A 23,250-nucleotide genomic window follows, 5' to 3' on the forward strand; every position below is an offset into this window, starting at 1 on the left:
TAAAATCATGAGAGAGGAGAGATTACAACCAATACCAAGGAAATACAAACAATTTCAAAAACAAATTATGAGGGACGCCTGGGTAACTCAGCAGTTGAGCATCTGGCTTCAGCTCAGGATGTGATCCCAGATCCAGGGATCAAGTTCTGCATCGGGCTCCTTGCGAGGAACCTGCTTCTGTGTCTCTGTCTCTGTCTCTGTGTCTCTCATGAATAAATAAAATCTTCAAAAATATAAAAAATAAAAAACAAAAACATATTATGAGCAACTATATGCCAACAAATTAGGCAATCTAGAAGAAATGGATGCATTCCTAGAAACCTACAAAATACCAAAACCAAACAGGAAGAAATAGAAAACCTGAACAGGCCAATAACCAGCAAGGAAATTGAAGCAGTCCTCAAGAACCTCCCAACAAACAAAAGTCCAGGGCCAAATGGCTTCCCAGGGGAATTCTACCAAACATTTAGAGAAGAAATAATACTTATTCTACTAAAGCTGTTTCAAAGGATAGAAATGGAAGGAATACATCCAAACTCTGAGGCCAGCCTTACCTTGATCCCAAAACCAAAGGCCCCACCAAAAAGGAGAATTACCGATATCCCTGATGAACATGGATGCAAAAATTCTCAACAAGATAACTAGCCAATAAGATCCAATACTACATTAAGAAGATTATTCACCATGACCAAATGGGATTTATCCCTGGGATGCAAGAGTGTTCAACATTCGTAAAACAATTGACATGATGGATCACGTCAATAAAAGAAAAGACAAGAACCATATGATCCTCTCAACAGATGCAGAGAAAGCATTGGACAAAATACAGCATCCAATCCTGATGAAAACTCTTCAAAGTGTAAGGATAGAGGGAACCTATCTCAGTACCATAAAAGCCAGCTATGAAAAGCCCACAGTGAATATCATTCTCACTGGGGAAAAACTGAGAGCTTTTCCCCTAAGATCAGAAGCATGACAGGGATGCCCACTCACCACTTTTGTTCAACATAGTACTAGAAGCCCTAGCCTCACTAATCAGATAACAAAAAGAAATAAAAGGCATTCAAATTGGCAAAGAAGAAGTCAAGCTCTCCCTCTTCACAGATGACATGATCCTGTATAGGGAAAACCCAAAACACTCTACCCCAAAATTGCCAGAACTCATACAGGAATTCAGCATTGTGGCAGGATCCAAAAATCAATGCACAGGAATCAGCTGTATTTCTATACACTAACAATGAGACTGAAGAAAGAGAAATCAAGGAATCAATCCCATTTACAATTGCACCCAAAACCATAAGATACTTAGGAATAAATCTAACCAAAGGGGTAAAGGATCTGAACTCTAAAAACTACAGGACACTTATGAAAGAAATCAAGGAAGACACAAAGAGATGGAAAAACATTCCATGCTCATGGATTGGAAGAATAAATATTGTGAAAATGTCTAGCTACCCAGATCAATTTACACATTCAGTGCAATCCCTATCAAAATACCATGGATTTCCTCACAGAGTTGGAACAAATAATCCTAAGATTTGTATGGAACCAGAAAAGACCCCAAATATCCAGAGGAATGTTGAAAAAGAAAAACAAAGCTGTGGCATCATAATTCCTGACTTCAAGCTGTATTATAAAGCTGTGATCATCAAGACAATATGGTACTGGCACAAAAACATTCGCATAGATCAATGGAACAGAATGGAGAACCCAGAAATGGATTCTCAACTCTATATGGTCAACTCTATATGGTCATCTTTGACAAAGCAGGAAAGAATATCCACTGGAAAAAAGTCTTCAATAATTGGTGTTGGGAAAATTAGCCACATGCAGAAGAATGAAACTAGACCATTCTCTTACACCAGACACAAAGATAAACTCAAAATGGTTGAAAGATTTAATATGAGACAAGAAGCCATCAATCAAAATGTTAGAGGAAAACATAGGCAACGACTTTTTTGAACTTGGCCACAGCAACTTCTTGCAAGACACATCTATGAAGGCAAAGGAAGCAAAATCAAAAATGAACTACTGGGACTTTATCAAGATAAAAAGCTTCTGCACAACAAAGGAAACAGTTGACAAGAGTAAAAGACAACCTACAGAATGGGAGAGGATATTTGCAAATGACATATCAGATAAAGGGCTAGTATCCAAGATCTATAAAGAACTTATCAAACCCAACCCCCAAGAAACAAACAATCCAGTCATGAAATGGGCAGAAGACGTGAACAGACATTTCTCCAAAGACACCATACACATGGCCAACATGCACATGAGAAAATGCTCCGCATCACTTGCCATCAGGGAAATACAAATCAAAACCACAATGAGATGCCACCTCACACCAGTGAGAATGGGGAAAATTAACAAGACAGGAAACAACAAATGTTGGAGAGGATGTGGAGAAAGGGGAACCCTCCTGCACTGTTGGTGGGAATGCAAGCTGGTGCAGCCACTCTGGAAAACAGTGTGGAGGTTCCTTAAGAGGTTAAAAATAGAGCTACCCTATGACCCAGCAATTACACTACTGGGTATTTACCCCAAAGATACAGATGTAGTGACACGACAGGACACTTATGCCCCAATTCATGACAGCAATGTCCACAATAGCCAAACTGTGGGAAGAAGCCATGATGTCCTTCGACAAATGAATGGATAAAGATGTGGTGTGTATATAATGGAATATTACTCAGCCACCAGAAAGGACAAACACCCACCATTTGCTTTGACATGGATGGAACTGGAGGGTATTATGCTGAGTGAAATAAGTCAATCAGAGAAGGACAATCATACGGTTTCACCCATATGTGAAATAGGGAAAGGAACTATAAGGGAAAGGAGGGGAACTGAGTGGGAAAAAATTAGAGAGGAAGACAAACCATGAAAGATTCCTAACTCTGGGAAACAAACAAAGGGTTGTGGAAGGGGAGGTGGATGGGGGGATAGAGTAACTGGGTAATGGGCATTAAGGAGGGTACATGGTGAGATGAGCACTGAGTATTACACTATATGTTGGCAAACTGAATTTCAGTAAAATATTTTTTAAATAATAAAGAATAAAAAGTAAAAAAATAAAAGCACATGAAAACAAAGAAATCAGAAGGGAGACAAAATGTAAGAGACTCTTAACTATAGGAAACTAAGGGTTACTGGAGGGAAGATGAGTGGTGGGATGGGGCAACTGGGTGATGGGCATTAAGGAGGGCACGTGATGTGATAAGCACTGGGTGTTATATGCAACTGATGAATCATTAAATTCCACCTCTGAAACTAATAATATACTATATGTTAATTAAATGAATTTTAATAAAAATAAATAAATATAAAAATACATATATATTTATATGTAATAAATATATATATAAAATAAAGCCCTTGCCTGACCGTCAATTGTCACCCCGTTTTGCCTTGCTTTATTCCCCACCTAACATGTGATTTATTTTCTTACTTGTTTAACTCTCTCCACCATGACCCCCCCAACAACTTCCAACTCCATGACAGCTGGGACTGTTTTATTGCTGCCACAATGTCAGCTATCAAACCCTGCTTGACACAGAGTAGGAAAGAAATAAACATGCATTTATGCATCCATGGCATTTGACGTTTTTGCTCAGGGTGCAAGGTTGACAAAAGCAAGGTGGGTCTGGACTGATTATGCACTGGATTCTGAGAACATAATTTTGCTTCTTTCTTTTGAATAACTAGTGAGAAGCAGCAGAAGTACATTAAGAATGAGGGCCGTGGAGCTGGGATCAAATCAGCCTGTGTTTAAATCACTAGGTGTGTGTGATCCTAGGCAAACTGTTTAATTTCTCTGTGCCTCGTGATCTTTGTCTATAAAATGGTAATAATGACAATGCCTTCCTCAGAAGGTTTGGTAGGTTTGAGTTGATTCAAAGAGGACACACTGTTGTGTTTTTTGCTGTGTTTTTTGTTTTGTTTTAAGGATTTTATTTATTTATTCATGAGAGGCACAGAAAGAAAGGCAGAGACACAGTGAGGCAGAGGGAAGGGCAGGCTCCTCGCAGGGAGCCCGATGCGGGACTCGATCCCAAGACTCCAGGATCATGCCCTGAGCTGAAGGCAGACACTTAACCACTGAGCCACCCAGGCGTCCCTTTTGTTTTGTTTCTTGCTCACTCCAATTTTTTTTCTTTTTTTAAAGTTTATTTGAATTCCAGTTAGTTAACATACAGTGTAATATTAGTTTCAGCTGGGGGTACCCCGTCATATATATATGCCATATCTTATCTATTCCTCAAATCGATGGACACTTGGGCTACTTTCATAATTTGACTACTGTAAATAATGCTAAAAAACATCGGGGTCCATGTAATCCCTTTGAATTAGTGTTTCTGTATTCTTGGGGTAAATACCTAGTAGTGCAATTGCTGGATTGTAGGGTAGTTCCATTTTTAACTTTGTGAGGACCTCCAAGCTGTTTTCCAAACTGGCTGCACTAGTTTGTATTCCCACCAACAGTGCAAGAAGGTTCCCCTTTCTCTACATCCTCTCCAACACTTGTTTTTTGTGTTGTTGGTTTTAGCCATTCTGACAGTATGAGGTGGTATCTCATCGTGGTTCTGATTTGCATCTCCCTGATGATGAATGATGTTGAGCCTCCTTCCATGTGTCTGCTGGCCATCTGTATGTCTTCTTTGGAAAAATGTCTGTTTGTGTCTTCTGTCATTTTTTTTTCTTCTGTCATTTTTAATTGGATTGTTTGGGGTTTGGGTGTTGCGTTTTATAGGTTCTTTATGTATTTCGGATACTAACCCAAGGAGGGCACTTTGAAACAGTGCCTGGCACTTGATTAGTACTTGATAAACAGAGCTATTATTGTCATCATCATTATTATGTGCTGGGAACCATTCTAAACATTTTACTTGTATTATGTCATGTAAGATCAGTCACAAGGTACCTGAGGCCCGGGAGCAAGAAGAACATAGCTAATTCATTGGCTGTTTTTAAAAACGGAGGTGAAGTTCACACAACGTCAAATAAACCACTTTCGAGTGTACAATTTAGTGACATTTCGCTAGCTCACAGTGTTGGGCAACCATCACATAATTCTGCTTTTCTTTTCCCAGAACAATGGTGAATATAGGAGAGAAGCATCAGGAAGACAGGAGCAGGACCCGACCTATCCAACTGCCTTCCTTTAAAGGTGGCAGCCCTTCCACCCAGTTGCCCATAAATTTGTCTGTTAAATCCAATGGATTAAAGAACAACAACAACAAAATCCTGTGTCCCTTTCTCCTAGAGAGAGCTGTAGAGTTGGCACAGCTTGGCGTCTATCTGGCTTGCTCGCAGGACCTCAGGCCCTTTCTAGGAAGCCTGATCTTCATTAGGTCCCTGGGTCTCTATGTCAGGGTCATGTGCTCAAACGTGGTCCAGTCATAAGGCCTCTTTCTCTCACCACTGCCAGCACAGTGTGGCTCACATGACTGATCTCCAGGAACTTGGTTCTAGTTGTCCAAAATGACCACCCTTGGGGCTCAGCTATCTTAAAGCTGGGGCTAGAGCATTTTTCAATCGTCACTATCAGGAAGCCCTGAATAAAACACTCCATCCTTGGTCTATACCCTCCATGACCAGAACCCTTGTGGGGAAGGAGATAGGCAGTTAGATTCAGGCACCCTGAAGCCCAGAAAAAAGTTGGTAGTCGTTAGAATGAGAACACAAGTCTCTTGACTCCCAGATGAGCATTCTTTACGCTCCCCCACATTGTGCAATTCATGTACTTCACTTGTCCTGAAAGACAAAACAGAGAGACACATACACCCACCTGCTGGTGCGGTTGCCATCATTATTTGCATTGAGTGGTGCTCAGAAGATCCCAGGAGAGTGACATTCACTGTGTAATCAGTTGCCGGGTACAGGTCTAAACACACCACTGGAGCTTGTTCCCTCGTTGTGAAGTTAAATGATGCGGCATGATAAAAATTACTCAGATACCACCTTTGACCCAGAACTGTAAACTGTCATGAGATTAAAAGAAATGGTGCATTAAATTTTGTGTTGGTTAGCAGATCTAAAGCAAAATGGAGATCTCTTTGGGGGCACCTGGGTGGCTCAACGGTTGAGCATCTGCCTTCGGCTCAGGTTGTGATCCCAAACAAGGTCATAGGATCGAGTCCCACATCGGGCAACTTCAGGGAGCCTGCTTCTCCCTCTGCCTGTGTTTCTGTCTCACTCTGTATGTATCTCGTAAATAAATAAATAAAATCTTAACAATAAAAATTTTTGGGGATCCCTGGGTGGCGCAGCGGTTTGGCGCCTGCCTTTGGCCCGGGGCGCGATCCTGGAGACCCGGGATCGAATCCCATATCAGGCTCCTGGTGCATGGAGCCTGCTTCTCCCTCTGCCTGTGTCTCTGCCTCTCTCTCTCTGTGACTATCATAAGTAAATAAATAAAAATTAAAAAAATAAAAAATAAAATAAAAAAAATAAAAAAAATAAAAATAAAAATTTTTGGGCAACCCGGGTGGCTCAGCGGTTTAGCGCCACTTCAGCCCAGGGTGTGGTCCTGGGGACCCAAGATCGAGTCCCACATCGGGCTCACAGCATGGAATGGAACCTGCTTCTCCCTCTGCCTGTGTCTGTGCCTGCCTCTCTCTCTCTCTCTCTCTCTCTCTGCATCTCTCATGAATAAATAAATAAAATCTTTAAAAAATAATAAAAATGTTTTTAAAACCTCACAGGCTGCATTTCTACAAATTCAGTCTCATCCTAAACTCCACGTGATTTAGACTACAAACAAAAAATAACTTTCTGGTTACAAACTGGAAATCACCCTGTATGCATGATTTTATAGTAAAGTCATTTTATTTAATAATACATTGTTTTTTTTCTCTGTCATTAATTCATTTTATCAAATAGATATATATACAGAGTAGGGTACAAAATACAAGTTTTTTTCTCTGTCATTAATTCATTTTATCAAATAGATATATATATACAGAGTAGGGTAAGGGAAGGAAGGGCGCTGCTGGTAGGAGAGTCACATATGTGAAGACCCAGTGCAAAAGAGAACACAAGAAGTTAATCAGAGAGTATGGGGCCGAGAGCTTATAGAAGAGGGTAGGCCTGGAGAAACAGATTTAGGACTTACCAGCTTGGAGACAGTGAAGGAAGTAAAGAGACTGGATAAGATGGCCCAGAGAAGGGTACAGAATGACGAAAGAATGCGCAACACACAACCTGAGGGTAATCAGATTTAAGGGACAGGCAGAGGAAGGGAGCCCTAGGAAGGAGAGACAGAAAGGGGTCAAAATAATAGGAGAAACAGAGACCATTTCAATGGGAATATTGGCCAATGGTAGCAAACACTATTCAGTGTGATATAGAACGTACTTCACATCCGTGTGGGGTTCTCTCCAATCTATGTTTAATTGTTTATTTAGCCAGATGTCTGCTGTTGGACGTTTCAGTTGTTTCCAATTTCCCCTACCATAAACGAAGCTTCAGGGAACAGCGTAACCTTTCTGTATACACCTGCTTAGTTAATGACAGCCCATGTCCAAAAACTTACTGATAGAGGCTAAGATATAACTCTTCCACAAAAGTCTTGCCAGTTTAAGTGGCCAGCAGCCTGTGTAACAGTACTCTATGCCTGGGGTGCCTGGGTGGCTCAGGCAGTTACGTGTCTGACTCTTGATTTCGGCTCAGGTTACCATCTCAGGGTGGTGAGATCGAGTCCTGCGTTGGGCTCCATACTATGCATAGAGTCTGCCTAAGATTCTCTCTCTCTCTCCTCCTCTGCCCTTCCCCCCCAACCTCGCACATGAACTCTCTAAAAAAACAGTACTCTATGTTTATAGAAGAATCATGGTATCTCGTCATGTAATTTTTTCTTACTAGTGAAGTATAACATGTTCATATGTGTTTGGGCTATATATATATATTATACATTATGAATGTATATGTTAATGTTTTCCATGAATTTGTTAAGTGTTTTACATGTTACTTAAATGAATCTTTAACATATTTAAAAACTTTTAAAATCTTTTTTAAATCTTTTTTTAATCTTTTACTTAAATGAATATCATTTAACATATTTTAAAAATCTTTTTTTTAACAATAAATCTTTGTTTAGCATATTTAAAACTTTTTTCCAACTTAACTCTTTAATCATTTTAGTGTAAATGCTAAGAATCATTTTCTTAACCAAGTAGCTAACCAACTGTCCCAGGGCCATTTATTTCCATACTCATTATTTATAATCATCTGTATCTTATATTAATATTAACTTTATTTGGGTACTGGAACATGTTTCTAGCTTCTGTGTTCCTTCTAAATATGAAAATTTGAATATTTTGCTCATCTGCTTAAAATCCTTCAGGGGCTCCACAGAAATATCAAAATAAGATGCAAACTCACAATTACAGGGCTTTTCATGATCTAGTCACTACTTAGGTTTTTGCCTCATCTCTTCCTCTTCTCCCATCCTTACTTTTTCCCTCAGAGAACCACATTTCCTAATATTCAATATGCTCCTCTCCTTGTCCACAGGGCCCTTCTTTACCATCACCCCACATCTTTTATCTGGTTGATTCCTATTCATTCTCTATGATATAGCACAGTCTTTGCTTCTTGCTAAAACAAAAACAAAAACAACAAAAAAACCTCCCTGGACATACACACAATCCCCCATTTATTTACCTTTCATTGAAGCACTCATACCACATTGTCATTTACTTGTGTGTTTATATTAGTGGGAATTGAAAGTTACACATCCTAATACACAATATTCTTTTGGTAAATGGCTAATGAATGAATGAACTTTAATTTAATGCTTAATCTACTTTGCCAAATGTTTGCTAGGTACTAAAAGTGACAAAAAATAATGAATTTCAGCTCCTGCTTGAATTTACTAGTAATTTTGCTTGAGATGTGTGACTTTTAAGAAGTTGTTAAATGAGGACAAGTAGCCATGCAATGAGTTTCTGAAAAATCTAGAAGCAAATGTAAAGTTGATGACAAAATAAGCTATAATTATAAAATGCACTAAAATAAAATATAATCCACATACGTGAAGTATCAGACAAGGAAACTAATAGCAAGTTACTCTCTAGAATACCTTCCTCCAACTTAGTCCCCTACTGACCATCCACCACACATCCATCTCTAGAGATGAAAGTCAAGCTGCCTAGAAGTTCATTCCATTAGTGTAAATACTTTGGATCCTCACTTGGAGAGCACTCAAATTTTTAAGTGACACAAGGCTTTGACAGATAACATGAGAGATCTTCTTACTTGATACATTTGTTCTGATCCAACTTTCCGGGGGTGCCTGTTCAGTTTCAAACAAGCTTCACTGAATACTGAAATATTGAAAATTCCATAATCTTCTAGGAGATCATCTTCTAAAAGATAAAACATACAGAAAGGTTGCATATCTTAGCAAAACATATCTTGGCTAAGTACAATTGAAACTCTGATGTCTTACAAGAGCCAACTGGGTGTTTAAGATGCAAGAGCATTTCATTTGGCTTCAAGTCTGGGCTTTACGACTTGTTAATTGCATGACCTTAAACAGGTCACTTAACCATTACGAACCTCAGTGTCCTTCTTTGTGAAATCAAGTAATCTGGTTTGCTTTTCCTACCTCACGGGTTATTAGAGAATCAGAAGAAATAATTCATATTTAAAAATTACCATAAACTAATAGAGCTTTGAGATTTTTAGAAAGTTCATCTTATCTCTTGTACTTGGAGACTCCATAGGTTAAATGTCCTGAAGGTAAACATGTCAATAGCTAGAAAGTCTGAAAATAAGGAAAAGGTGAATAAAAGTCAAAAACCATGGGTGAGAACTCTCAGAGTTGGTGTTTCCAACCTAGAAGATGAACAGAAATGAGATGGCCAGGCAAGATGTTTGCTTCACAGCAGATAGTATTTCAAGAGCTATTCAGATAAGGACGAAGGCAGTAAAATAATCAAGGAGTAGATTTATTTCAACCACTAGAGCTTTTTTAAAAAGTCATTTCATACCTCCTGCAGTCAAATTTATTCCTTCAATGTTCTATTTTCTTCATGCAGTCATAAAGAAAGAAGAGGTTTGTCACTAACAAGTAAAAAACTCATAGAGTGTCCAGGAATACCATGGCTAATTTTCAAGGAAAAGCAAGTTTCCCAACAAGCTGGTACATTTTCCACAAATGAGAAAAAGTTTAAATGTCTATCAGAGAGAAACTTCTTATAACTACCTAGAAAACTACATTTCTCCCATGGGAGTCTCTGCTATCCTAGAAGTAAGAATGACAACTAATTATTCTATTCAAAATCAAAACTACCCAGCATATTAAATCTCTCTCACACACGCAACATAAGGCAATTTGCCAGGAGAAAATATTCTTGGCTATAATTGGAAAAATGTAAAAATATGGTTATGAGAGAGAACTTGAAGACCTATCACACGTACTCCCCTTTATCTTCACAACTTTTAAAGATTTCATAAGGACACCAGAGACAAAAATTGCTAGGTGTTTGCGTATGATTTTGAGGCACACAAAGTACATGTATGTAAGAAATATCACAAACAGCACGTCTGTTCACAAACAGACATAAAGAGAACACAGCTCCCATCTCAGTACGATTTTCTCACTCACAGCCGTGATAGTCTGAACTAAGGGGAAGATGGCAATGTGAGCAAAAGCATCTGGTTCCCACATCCCACCCCCAATCCTGATAGCAGTGACTGAGTATAGTAAAAATGGGTCAAAATTTGCATCTGGGCTGGAAGGGAGGGTTGTGCTTGACATACACAAGGCATGGACATGAAGATGTTTCTGCTCAGCACCAGGTGGAAAAGACCAGACAGCAGAAAGACTCTGAGAGGTACTAGGTACAACATGCCCTCAAGCAAAGGAGCACGGTCTCAAACCCTTCAAGGAAGGGAAGGACTGATGCCCACAGAGGTGGGGGCTAAAAGTGAGGGCGGGAACAGGACAAATAAGTTATGAATTTGCTGTCTGGAACAATTTAGCCTGGTAGTTATCAATCCTATCTGCATATCAGCTGAGGAACAATACACATCCGTATTTTGTTTTAATTCACTAGGCAATGCTGATAGGCAAAAAGTATATATACCACTAATTACTACTACTACTACTACTACTACTACTACTACTACTACTACTACTAGTACTATAGTCCCTAGTCCCTCCTTAGCACACTGGAGATCAGTAACATGGAGGGACTTCTATGGGGAGGCTTAGAGACCTAGAGGTTCCACCTGACAGAGAGCCTGGGATAGCAGGAGGGACTTGGTTCTCTCCTGCCCCTGTAGACCATAGCATCATAATGAAGTCAGACAACAAAATGCTGTCCAAGAGCAACAGTTCCATTAATCAAGATAGTAAAGTGCTCAGGGGCGCCTGCATGGCTCAGTCGGTTAAGCATCAGACTCTTGGTTTCTGCTCAGGTCACAATCTCATGGATGGTGAGATCCAGCCCTGAGATGGGCGCTGTGCTCAGCAGGAGTCTGCTTGAAGATTCTCCCCCACTGCCCCTCCCCCCACTCTCTCTTGTTCTTTCTCTCTCTTTTAAATAAATGAATCATTTTTTTAAAAAGATAGCCAAGGGATCCCTGGGTGGCTCAGCGGTTTGACGCCTGCCTTTGGCCCAGGGCACGATCCTGGAGTCCCTGGATTGAGTCCCACATCGGGCCCCAGGCATGGAGCCTGCTTCTCCCTCTGCCTGTGTCTCTGCCCCCCCTCTCTCTATTATAAATAAATAAATAAATCTTAAAAAAATAAAAAGATAGCCAAGTACTCAGAAATAGGGGCCACCTGGGCTGCTCAGTCAGTTAAGTGTCTGACTCTTGATATTGGCTCAGGTCTTGATCTCAGGGTTGTGAGTTCATGCCCCATGTTGGGCTCCACACTGGGTGTGGAGCCTACTTTAAAAAAAAAAAAGCATTCAGAAATAAAACTCACAGCAGTAAGCTTTCCTACCACTAGCTGCCCCTGGAAAGACAGGAAGAGAAAGGACAGAAGGATGCTGGATTATCCAATCAACAGTAAATCCTTCAAGATGAGATCTGAGATAAGCACACTAATATCATCCAACATCCAATAAAAAGTAATATCAAAGAGAATGTCATCTATTTATTATGAGAGAAATATCAGACCTAGATAAAACTTCTAACTTCTAACAATAAGTAACCTAAAAGCAAAAAAAAAAAAAAAAAAGAAAAAGAAAAAAGAAAAGAAAAGAAAGAAAGGAGGAAGGAAGGAAGAGCAAGCCTATGAAATGATTCTACCAAGAAGACTGCTTAAGAGGCAAAGAATGATTTTCTTTTGAAAGAAAAATATTGAGCAAAGTAATAGTAAAATTAGGCAACACTGTTTTGTACTTTCAGTAAAAAATTTTAAAGATGGATTAAAACAGATAAAGGATGAGTTAATAAGAGAATGCAAGAGCAGAGAGGAAACTAGTTGAGAAGGGCAGAAATAAAAAGGGAACTAGATGAGGGGTGACTGGCTGGCTTAATTCGTAGAGCATGTGACTCTTGATCTTGGGGTCGTGAGTTCAAGCCCCACACTGGGCCTAGAGCTTACTTAAAAAAAAAAAAAAAAAAAAGGAACTAGATGAGACCAGAAAACAAAAGGAAATGTAAGTGCAACAACAAAATATAACATGTATTAGAAATAGTGAAGGTCAGAAAGGTTGATGAACATATGAATAAATGCCTGTATGAACAAACCTGTTCCACTCTCACAGAAGGCAGAGGGAAAAGGCAGGTATATAAAAAGGGAGAGAGTGAAAACCAGCGCCGACAAACAAGGAATTCTACGTAGGAGTGTTTGATGAGCCAAAACACCAAATGAAATAAAAAAGCAATAATCAGAGATTGCATGAAAGAAACTATTTCTAATGTGTAAATGTGATGTGGGAAACAAAGGCAAAAGAAAGAATTAAATTTCCTTACTGCCACAATCATTATATGGTTTCACTCATATGGGGAAAATAAAAAATAGTGAAAGGGATTATAGGGGAAAGGAGAGAAAATGAGTGGGAAAAATCAGAGAGGGTGACACAGCATGAGAGACTTGTAACTCTGGGAAACGAACAGGGGGTAGTGGAAGGGGAGGTGGGTGGGGGGATAGGGTGACTGGGTGACAGGCACTGAGTGGGACACTTGATGGGATGAGCACTGGGTATTATACTATATGTTGGCAAATCAAACTCCAATAAGAAAATTAAAAAAATAAAATAAAATAAAATAAAATAAAATAAATACATAAATAAATTTCCTTACTGCCTAGAGCCACTGACAAATCCTTGAAACAGGCAGAGTGACCTTCCTCTGAGAGGCTAGCTGCCTGGATGCTGACACTTTGCTAAGGGCAAAAGACAATTTTAGCCTGACCCTTCCCCCTCCCCACATCCTATGAGTCTACTTTAACATATAAATTCCTTTGGAAACTTCTTCTATCTCGACCCCACCAAGACACATGTTAGCAATCATGCTCCAAGCATATGGCCCACTGATAAACATCTGAAGGGTCTCATGACTTAGAGTTTACCAGATAATAATAAATAACCTTCTCCTAACAATAATTAGTCCCCTCAGGATCCTGGGAACCTTGTTTCCAAAATACCTTGGAGGCCTGTGCGATCCCTACCCCCTCCCAACTTGAAAGTATATAATTAATCACCTGTCACAATCCTAATGCAGCTCTTTGTGCCCACAGGTCCTGTTCTCATGCTTTAATAAAACCATCGACGGGGCAGCCCCGGTGGCTCAACGGTTTAGCCCCTGCCTTCAGCCCAGGGTGTGATTCTGGAGACCCGGGATCGAGTCCCACGTTGGGTTCCCTGCATGAAGCCTGCTTCTCCCTCTGCCTGTGTCTCTGTCTCTCATGAATAAATTTTTTAAAATCTTAAAAAAAAAAAAAGAAAAAAACCACCGTCAGCTCTGAACCCCACCACCACTTCAAACTACATCAAATGGACCAAAATTTGAAGGTCCAAAAACTCTCAGAGTACTAGGAAAACTTAGTGAAAAACAATAACATTTATATCATGCCTGGCCAGTTGTCAGGAGGGAAGGGATTTATGTCTCATTCACTACTGAATTCCCAATGCCTAAAATAATGTCAAACACACAGGTGGTCAATAAACACTTACTATGTGCATGAATAATTAGTCTTGAATTTCACACATAAAAAAAGCCTCTGATATCAAGACTTAAAAATTAGATTATCTACAATAGGATTTTTTTCTAAAAAAACATATCTTCAACTTTCTCTTTCAAAACTTTAAATTCCCCAAATCAATGTGAAATGCCTCAAGAATTCTACCAACAGAAGTTATGGACCAAGAATTTTATCTTCAGGATCCCTAGGTGGCTCAGTGGCTTAGTGCCTGCCTTTGGCCCAGGGTGTTGTCCTGGAGAACCGGGATCGAGTCCCACGTCGGGCTCCCTGCATGGAGCCTGCTTCTCCCTCTGCCTGTGTCTCTGCCTCTCTCTCTCTCTCTCTTCTCTCTCTGTGTGTTTCTCATGAATAAATAAATAAAATCTTTAAATTAAAAAAAAAAGAATTTTATCTTCAATCGACCTCTCATTTACTCGTGAAGACAGCAAAAAGACACTCTCACATAATCATGGGCTCAGAAAGTATCCCATTCCTTGGTAAGGAGCAGATAGAAATCATTGTGCAATGAAATAAAAACAGAAAAAAAAAAAAAACAGAGAAACTTTGGTATGAAATGGCTGGTAGTAAGCACTGAAACTGTTAAAACGCATACCTTTTTAAATAAGTGTTATAAGTATTGCTATAAATATAAAAATGAATTCTTTAAAGATGCAATACATGTTAAAAATAAGTTAAAGTAAGAAGCTGGCAATAAAATGCTGTATTAAACCAATAACATAAAGAAAGCAAGAGAGGAAGGAAAAAAAGGAAGTAGAGAATGGTAACTTCCTTGTCTTATTCAGGAAGACATAAACATTATTTCAGTCTTAACACCAGTAATCAGAGAAATATACATTCAAATAGGGTTTTGTTTGTTTTTTAATCTGTAACATAGAATAAAAACAAAATCTATACTGTCTGAATTACTGAAAAAGAAAAATCTGTGTAGCAAAAAGAAAACAATGGATATAGCAAAACAACATGAAAAAGAAAAAAAAATAAGATGACAGAAGAAAATCATATTACAAAGAACACTAAATGTAAATTGCTTATCTACTTAAAAACAAAACTTCTCTCAAAAGGGTTCACAACATGCTACCTCCAAAGCAATGTTATTCAGGTAGCTTTTAAGAAGAAAAAAAGTGTTTGGAGGAGGAGGGGGGAACAGGGGAAGGGGATTAGGTACACTAATCATGATGAGCACTGAGTAATATATGGAAGTGCTGAGTCACTATCTTGTACACCTGAAACTGATATAACACTGTACATTAACTACACTGAAATTAATTTTTTTTAATTTAAAAAAGAACAAAAGTAGGCAAAGGCATATTATGCAAATAGATGTACCAAGAAATCAAGAAAACCAATATTGCTATCAAACTATAAGGCAAAAAACATTCAACAGAACAAAGTGAGCCATTTGTTACCAATGAAAGTGAGAAGCTACAATTAAGACAACAGTCATGAACATAAACATAACGCAAAATGTATGAACCCAAACAACTGGAATTTCTGAGAGAAATTGAGAAAAATGGCAATCCACATAACTAAAAAGCAACAATAACAACAAAATCCAGAAGTCGTGAATACCTTTATTAATATAATTGACTGAAGACTAGACCTTACCCTACTCACAAGCAAACGTACTACATTTCACAAAACTTTCCCAAATTATAAGCCCCCAGAAATATACTAAAATATAATAAATCTAGAAATTAACCACAAAGTTAAATGTCAAAAAAAAGGAAACCTGCCATTTGTATAATTTACTTGTAATTAATTCTTCAATGGGGAAATCAAATAGCAATTATGTAATGCTTTGAAATTGAACAGAAAGAGAACATATATGAACACACGCATAAGTAGTTCTTCCATCGGAGAGAAAACCAGAAGAGCAATTATATCATGTCTTGAAAGTAGGGATAAAGAGAATATGTATCAATGCCTAAGGCATTCCGCCAATATCCAAGTTCAGAAGCATTAAAGACTTATTATCAACTCGAGAATTTAGTAATAGAATAATATAACCAATTTAAGGGGATGGAGGAGGAAAAAAGTAATAAAACTAAGGGGACAAATTAATGAGATAGAAAAAGAAAAACACTTAAAAACCCCAGAGTTTATTCTTTGGGGAAAGAAACAGTAATAAAACAGAAAACTCAAGCTAAGCTAATCAATTTTTAAAAGAAATAAAACCAAAATTAGGAATCAGAATAACCTGGGGTTATATAGCCTGTAACCCCAGGGTAGTTGTAAGCAAATATTCCATAGGACATTCAGCTGAAATATTTAAAATCCCAACCAATAGGACACTTTTTTAGGAAAATATAATTATAAAAATTGACTGAAGAAATTGTAGGAAACATAAACAGATCAAAAGAAAATCACAAAGGATTAATTAGTTAACAAGTTATCAAAGAACTATCTCCCAAAAGGGGTGAAACTTAATGATCTTATGAACAAATGTGTCCAACTTTAAAAGGAAGGCAATAATTCCAAAGCGACACAAACTTTTCCAGAGCATAAAAATATGGAAATTAATTAATTAATTAATGGAAAATTAATTATGGAAAAATTTTCAATTCATTTTAAGAGAACTAGTATAAAGCTTAAATAATATCAGATCACCAAACATGCAGACTCTAGAAGAAGAGAATAGTAAATTTTTATCACAGTGCATATACAAACAGAAAAGATAAAACTTACGTACATACTGAGTAAATGTAGAAAAGTGCTTTACTCCCAATTGAGATGGTTCCATATAAACCCCAGTTCTCACTAAATTAACTTCTAAATTGAATCCAATTCCACTTAAAATTTCAGAAAGAGGAAAGAGCTCTGGAGACATTTAAAAACTCAGCCATGGTCACTTAACTCTTCAATGCAGAGTTAAGATGCAAAACCAGGTCTGTCTGACCCTAAAGACAATCCTTTTCCCAGAGGAAGATGCCTTGCAGAGATAACTGGATATTAGTAAAAACAGCTGACACTGAATAGCAAATTGTCATTCTGACTAAATAATTGCATATGAGTTTAAAGTCTTAAAAAGACATATTTCGGGAGGCCTGGGTGGCTCAGTGGTTGAGCATCTGCCTTAGGCTCAGGGCGTGATCCCAGGTCCAGGGATGGAATCTCGCATCAGGCTCACCTGTGGGGACTCTGCTTCTCCCTTTGTCTATGTCTCTGCCTCTCTTTCTGTGTCTCTCATGAATAAATAAAATCTTAAAAAAAAAAAAGACATATTCCCAGAAAAACTAAAAAAGAACCATAAAACAAGTAACAAGATGGCAATAAATACATACCCATCGATAATTACTTTTTTTAAAAGATTTTATTTGTTTATTAGAGAGAAAATACAAGTAGGGGGAGCAGCAGGCAGAGGGAGAGGGAGAAGCAGGCTCCCCACTGAGCAGGAAGCCTAACACAGGGCTTCAATCCCAGGACTCTGGGATCATGACCTGAGCCAAAGGCAGGTGCTTAACCAATTGAGCCACCCAGGTGCCCCTCAATAACTACTCTGAATGTAAATGGACTAAACCTCCCAATCAAAAGACAGGGGGTCAAAATGGATTAAAAAACAAGACCGATGGGCAGCCCTGGTGGCCCAGCAGTTTAGTACTGACTTCGGCCCAGGGTGTGATCCTGGAGACCCCGGATCGAGTCCCACGTTGGGCTCCCTGCATGGAGCCTGTTTCTCTCCCTCTCCCTGTGTCTCTGCCTCTCTCTCTCTCTCTCTCTCTCTCATGAATAAATGAATAAAATCTTAAAAAAAAAAAGACCCATCTATATGCTACCTACAAGTAGATTTCAGACCTATGGACACCTGCAGACTGAAAGTGAGGGGATGGAGAAACATCTATCATGCAAATGGATGTCAAAAGAAAGCTGAGGTAGCAATACTTACATGGGACAGAATAGACTATTTTTAAAAATTGATTTATTTATTTTAGAGAGGGTGGGGTGAGAGAACACAACAGGGTGTGGGGGGACAGGCAGAGAATCCAAAGTAGACTCCCTGCTGAGTGTGAAGCTCCATGCAGGTCTCTATCCCATGACCTGAGCTGGAATCAAGAGTCAGATGCTCAACTGACTGAGCCGTGTAGGTGCCCTGGGACAAAAGAGACTTTAAAACAAAGACTGTAATAAGAGACAAAGAAGGACACTATAGAATAATAAAAGGGACAATCCAACAAGACAATTTAAAAAGTTTAAATATTTACGTACCCAACATGAGATCACCCAATACAGAAAGCAATTAATAACAAACATAAAGGAACTAATCAATAGTTTTACAATAATAGTAGGGAATTTCAACATCCCTTACATCAATGGACGGATCATCTATGTAGAAAATCAACAAGGAAACAGTGGCTTTGAATGACACACTGGAACAGAAATATTTAACAGATATATTCAGAACATTCCATCCTAAAACAGCAGAATATACATGCTTTGCAAATGCACATGGAATAGTCTCCAGAATGGACCATATATTAGGCCATGAAACAAATCTCAACAAATTAAAAAAGATCAAAGTCATACTATGCAGCTTTTCTGACCACAATGGAATAAAACTAGAAGTGAATCACAAGAAAAAAATCTGGAAAGACCACAAATACGTGGAGGTTAAGTAACATACTACTAAACAATGAGTGGGTCAACCAAGAAATCAAAGTAGAAACTAAAAATTACATGAGAATGAAAACACAACAATCCAAAATCTTTGGGATGCAGCAAAAATGATTCTAAGAGGTAAGTTTATGATAGTACAGGCCTACCTCAAGAAGCAAATAAATCTCACGTAAAAACCTAACCTTACACCTATAGAAGCTATAGAAAAAGAACAAGAAACAAAACCTAAACCCAGCAAAAGGAAGGAAATAATAAAGATTAGAGTAGAAATAAATGATATGGAAACCAAACAACAATAGAACAGATCAATGAAACCAGGAACTGGTTCTTTGAAAAGATTAACAAAATTGATAAACCTCTAGCCAGACTCAGGAAAAAAAGAGAGAGAGAGAGAGACAGAGAGAGAGACAGAGAGAGAGGACTCAAATTAAAAAAAAATCAAAATGAGACTCAAAATCAAACAAAAATGAGAGAAGAGGAATAAAAACCAATATCACAGAAATACAAACAGTTGGAAGAAAATATTATGAAAAACTATATGCCAACAAATAGACAACCCAGAAAAAAATGGGTAAATTTCTAGAAACATATAATCTATGAAAACTGAAATAGGAAGAAATAGGAAATGTGAACAGACCAATAACCACCCAAGAAATTGAACCAGTAATCAAAAAGCTCCCAACAAACAAAAGTCCAGGACCAGATGGCTTCACAGGCAAATTCCACCAAACATTTAAAGAATTAATATCTATTCTTCTCAAACTACTCCAAAAACAGAAGAGGAAGGAAAACTTTCAAATTCATTCTATGAGGCCAGTATCATCCTGATACCAAAGCAAGATAAAGATGCCACAAAAGAAAGAGAAACTCTAGGCCAATATCTCTGATGAACATGGATGCAAAAATCTTCAACAAAATACTGCAAACTGAATCCAACAATACATAAAAAAAAAGATTCACTACAATTAACTGGGATTTATTCCCAGGATGCAAGCATGGTTCAATATTCACAAATCAATCAGTGTGATACATCACATCAATAAGAGAAAGGATAAGAACCATATGATCATTTCAATCAATATAGAAAAAGCATATGACAAATACAACATCCATTCATGACAAAAATTAGGATACTGGAAGTCCTGGCCACAGCAATCAGACAACAAAAAGAAATAAAAGGCATCCAAATTGGTAAAGAAGATAAGCAGATTTTACTATTTGCAGATGACATGACACTATATATCTAGAAAATCCTAAAGACTCCAACCAAACCACTACTAAAACTGATAAATGAATTCAGTAAGGTCACAGGACACAAAATCAACATACAAAAATCTATTGCATTTCTATATGTTAATAATGAAGCAGCAGAGAAAGGAATTAAAACTATCCCATTTATAATTACATCAAAACCAATTAAATACCTAGGAATAAATTTAACCAAAGACTTGTACCCTGAAAACTATAAAACACTCATGTAAGAAAATGAAGACAACACAAAGAAATGGAAAGACATTCCATGCTCATGGATTGGAAGAATATTGTTAAAAGTCCATACCACTCAAAGTGATGTACAGATTTAGTGTAATCCCTATCAAAATGCCAACAGCATTTCTCAGAGATTACAGCAAACGATCCTAAAATTTGTATGGCACCACAAAAGACCTCAAATAGCCAAAGCAATCTTGAAAAATAAAACAAAACTGGAAGCATCATGATTCCAGACTTCAAGTTTTATTACAAAGCTGTAACAATCAAAATAGTATGGCACTAGTGCAAAAATAGACACAAAGATCAATGGAACAGAAGAGAAAACCCAGAAATAAACCCACAATTATGCGGTCAATTAATCTTCAACAAAGCAGGAAACAATATGCTATGAGGAAAAGATAGTCTATGCAGCAAATAGTGTTGGGAAAACTGGACAGCAACATGCAAAAGAATGAAACTAGACCACTCTCTCTCATCAAACACAAAAATAAACTCAAAATGGATTAAAGACCTAAATGTGAGGCCTGAAACCATAAAAATCCTAGAAGAGAGCAAAGATAGTAATTTCTCTGACATTGGATAGAAACATTTTTCTAGGTATGTTTCCTAAGGCAAGGGAAACAAAAGCAAAAAATATGCTGTTGGGACTACATCAAAATGAAAAGCTTTTGCAGAGTGAAGGAAACCATCAACAAAACTAAAAGGTAATCTACAGGAGAAGATACTTGCAAATAATATATCTAATAAAGCATTAGTATCCAAAATATATAAAGAACTCAACACTCAAAAAACAAATAACTCAATTTTTAAATGAGCAAAAGAGGGCAGCCCAGGTGGCTCAGCAGTTTAGCGCTGCCTTCAGCCCGGGGCATGATCCTGGAGTCTCAGGATCGAGTCCCGCATCGGGCTCCCTGCATGGAGCCTACTTCTCCCTCTGCCTGTGTCTCTGCCTCTCTCTCTCTCTCTCTGTCTCTCTCTCTGTGTCTCTCATGAATAAATAAATAAAATCTTTTAAAAAGAAAAAAAAGAGCAAAAGACATGAACAGGTATTGCTCCAGAGAAGACATCCAGATGGGCAAAAAACACACTGAAAGATGTTCAATATCACTCATCATCAGGAAATGCAAATGAAAACCACAATGATATATCACCTCACACCTGTCAGAACACTAAAATGAACAACACAAGAAACAACAAGTGTTACTGAGGATGTGGAGTAAAAGGGACTCTCATGCACTGTTGTTGGGAATACACACTAGTACAACCACTGTGGAAAACAGTATGGAGGTTCCTCAAAAAATCAAAAATGGAACTCCCCTATGATTTAGTAATCACACTACTAAGTTCTTACCCAAAGAATACAAGAACACTAATTCAAAGAGATACATGCATCCCTATGTTTATTGCAGCTATTATTTACAATAGCTGAACGATGGAAGCAGTCTAAGCGTCCATCAATTGATGAATGGATAAAAAAGATGTGGTGTGCATGTGCACATGTACGCGCCTACGCGCGCGCGCGCACACACACACACACACACACACACGCTGGAATATTACTCAGCCATAAAAAAGAATGAAATCTTTTCTTGTCATGCCCTTTGCCATGACATGGATGGAGCTAGAGAGTATAATGCTAAGTGAAATAAGTCAGTCAGAGAAAGAGAAATATCATATGATTTCACTTATATGTGAAATTTAAGAAACAAAACATGAGCAAAGGGGAAAAAAGAGAAATGGATACAAGCCAAGAAACAGTCTCTAAATTATAGAGAAATAACTGATGGTTATCAGAGGGGAGGTGCTGGGGTGGGGGAGCTGAAATAGCTGATGGGGATTGAGGAGTACACTATGATAAGCACTGAGTAATGCAGAGAATGGTTGATCACTCTATTGTACACCTGAAACTCATATAACACTGTATGTTAACTGTACTGGAATTAAAACTAAAAACTTGTAAGAAAAAAAGGAAGAAGATGACATATTCCTGACAAATCCATAGCAGTTAATCATTAATTCTGAACAAGACCCTCTAGTTATATTATATTAATTCTACAGTATCTTTCCCTACATATTATTTACTTAGAAATGTTTTATTTATATACAAGTACCCTGGGGACCTAATTTGTATAATTTTGTGGTTGGCTTTCCATTGTGAAGATGGGCAGACTATTTAATTATTTCTGACAAATCCATGTCACTTTCCAGCTCCTGGTGTCGGCAGTACCTGGAGGCTGGGACACATTTTAAGTGGGACATCAAGCAGCAAGGTGAGAACTACCTCAACTCATGCAAAATAATAAATGACACAAATGGCTTCTCAAAATTTGCTTATAAGGTATTTAATTAGTCCTGACACCCCATAACCAGAATTATGAAAAAAATATTAGAATTTTCACAATATTATAAAAATCTATGAGATACCTATGTGTAATGAGGTTTATTACTACTGTTGAAACTCCTTCCTGTACACTTCTCTTTTCACCCAACATCTCCCTTTCTTTTTTTTTTTTAAAGATTTTATTTATTTATTCATGATAGTCACACAGAGAGAGACAGAGAGGCAGAGACACAGGCAGAGGGAGGAGCAGGCTCCATGCAGGGAGCCCGACGTGGGATTTGGTCCCGGGTCTCCAGGATCGCGCCCCAGGCCAAAAGCAGGCGCCAAACCACTGTGCCACCCAGGGATCCCAACATCTCCCTTTCTGCATCCAGGGCTGCCTCTCCCCATCTGCTCGCTCACTGTCAACTTGATTCGAACCCCCGAGTCCTGAGGTCAGTTTCCAACCCAGATGTAAAGCCACTGGGTCACCTCCCTGGCTTCTCCTCTCTCAAAGCCAAGAGTAAAAAGGGACTGTTGTGTTTCCTACCAGTAATAAGTCGCATGGCTACCCTCTAGTGCCTTGGATAATTGAGAACTGACTGCCTCATCACCTAATGTTCTCTTTTAAATGCCTTATTACCTCCCATTTCAACCA

At 38.2% G+C, this 23,250-nt stretch overlaps 1 protein-coding gene across 1 annotated transcript in view; it reads right to left on the reverse strand.

The window, feature by feature from the left end:
- SUSD1 (sushi domain containing 1) overlaps positions 1-23,250 on the reverse strand; it is a 130,174-nt gene that overhangs the window by 53,848 nt on the left and 53,076 nt on the right. Inside the window, exons 9-10 of the mRNA XM_038553300.1 lie at positions 9,262-9,371; positions 5,792-5,984 (exon numbers count right to left, since the gene is read on the reverse strand). Coding sequence (XP_038409228.1) covers positions 5,792-5,984; positions 9,262-9,371 — 303 coding nt within the window. The remainder of the gene's footprint in view (positions 1-5,791; positions 5,985-9,261; positions 9,372-23,250) is intronic.

The sequence above is a fragment of the Canis lupus genome, chromosome 11, assembly GCF_011100685.1.
Source record: "Canis lupus familiaris isolate Mischka breed German Shepherd chromosome 11, alternate assembly UU_Cfam_GSD_1.0, whole genome shotgun sequence".
NCBI classification, from domain to species: domain Eukaryota; kingdom Metazoa; phylum Chordata; class Mammalia; order Carnivora; family Canidae; genus Canis; species Canis lupus.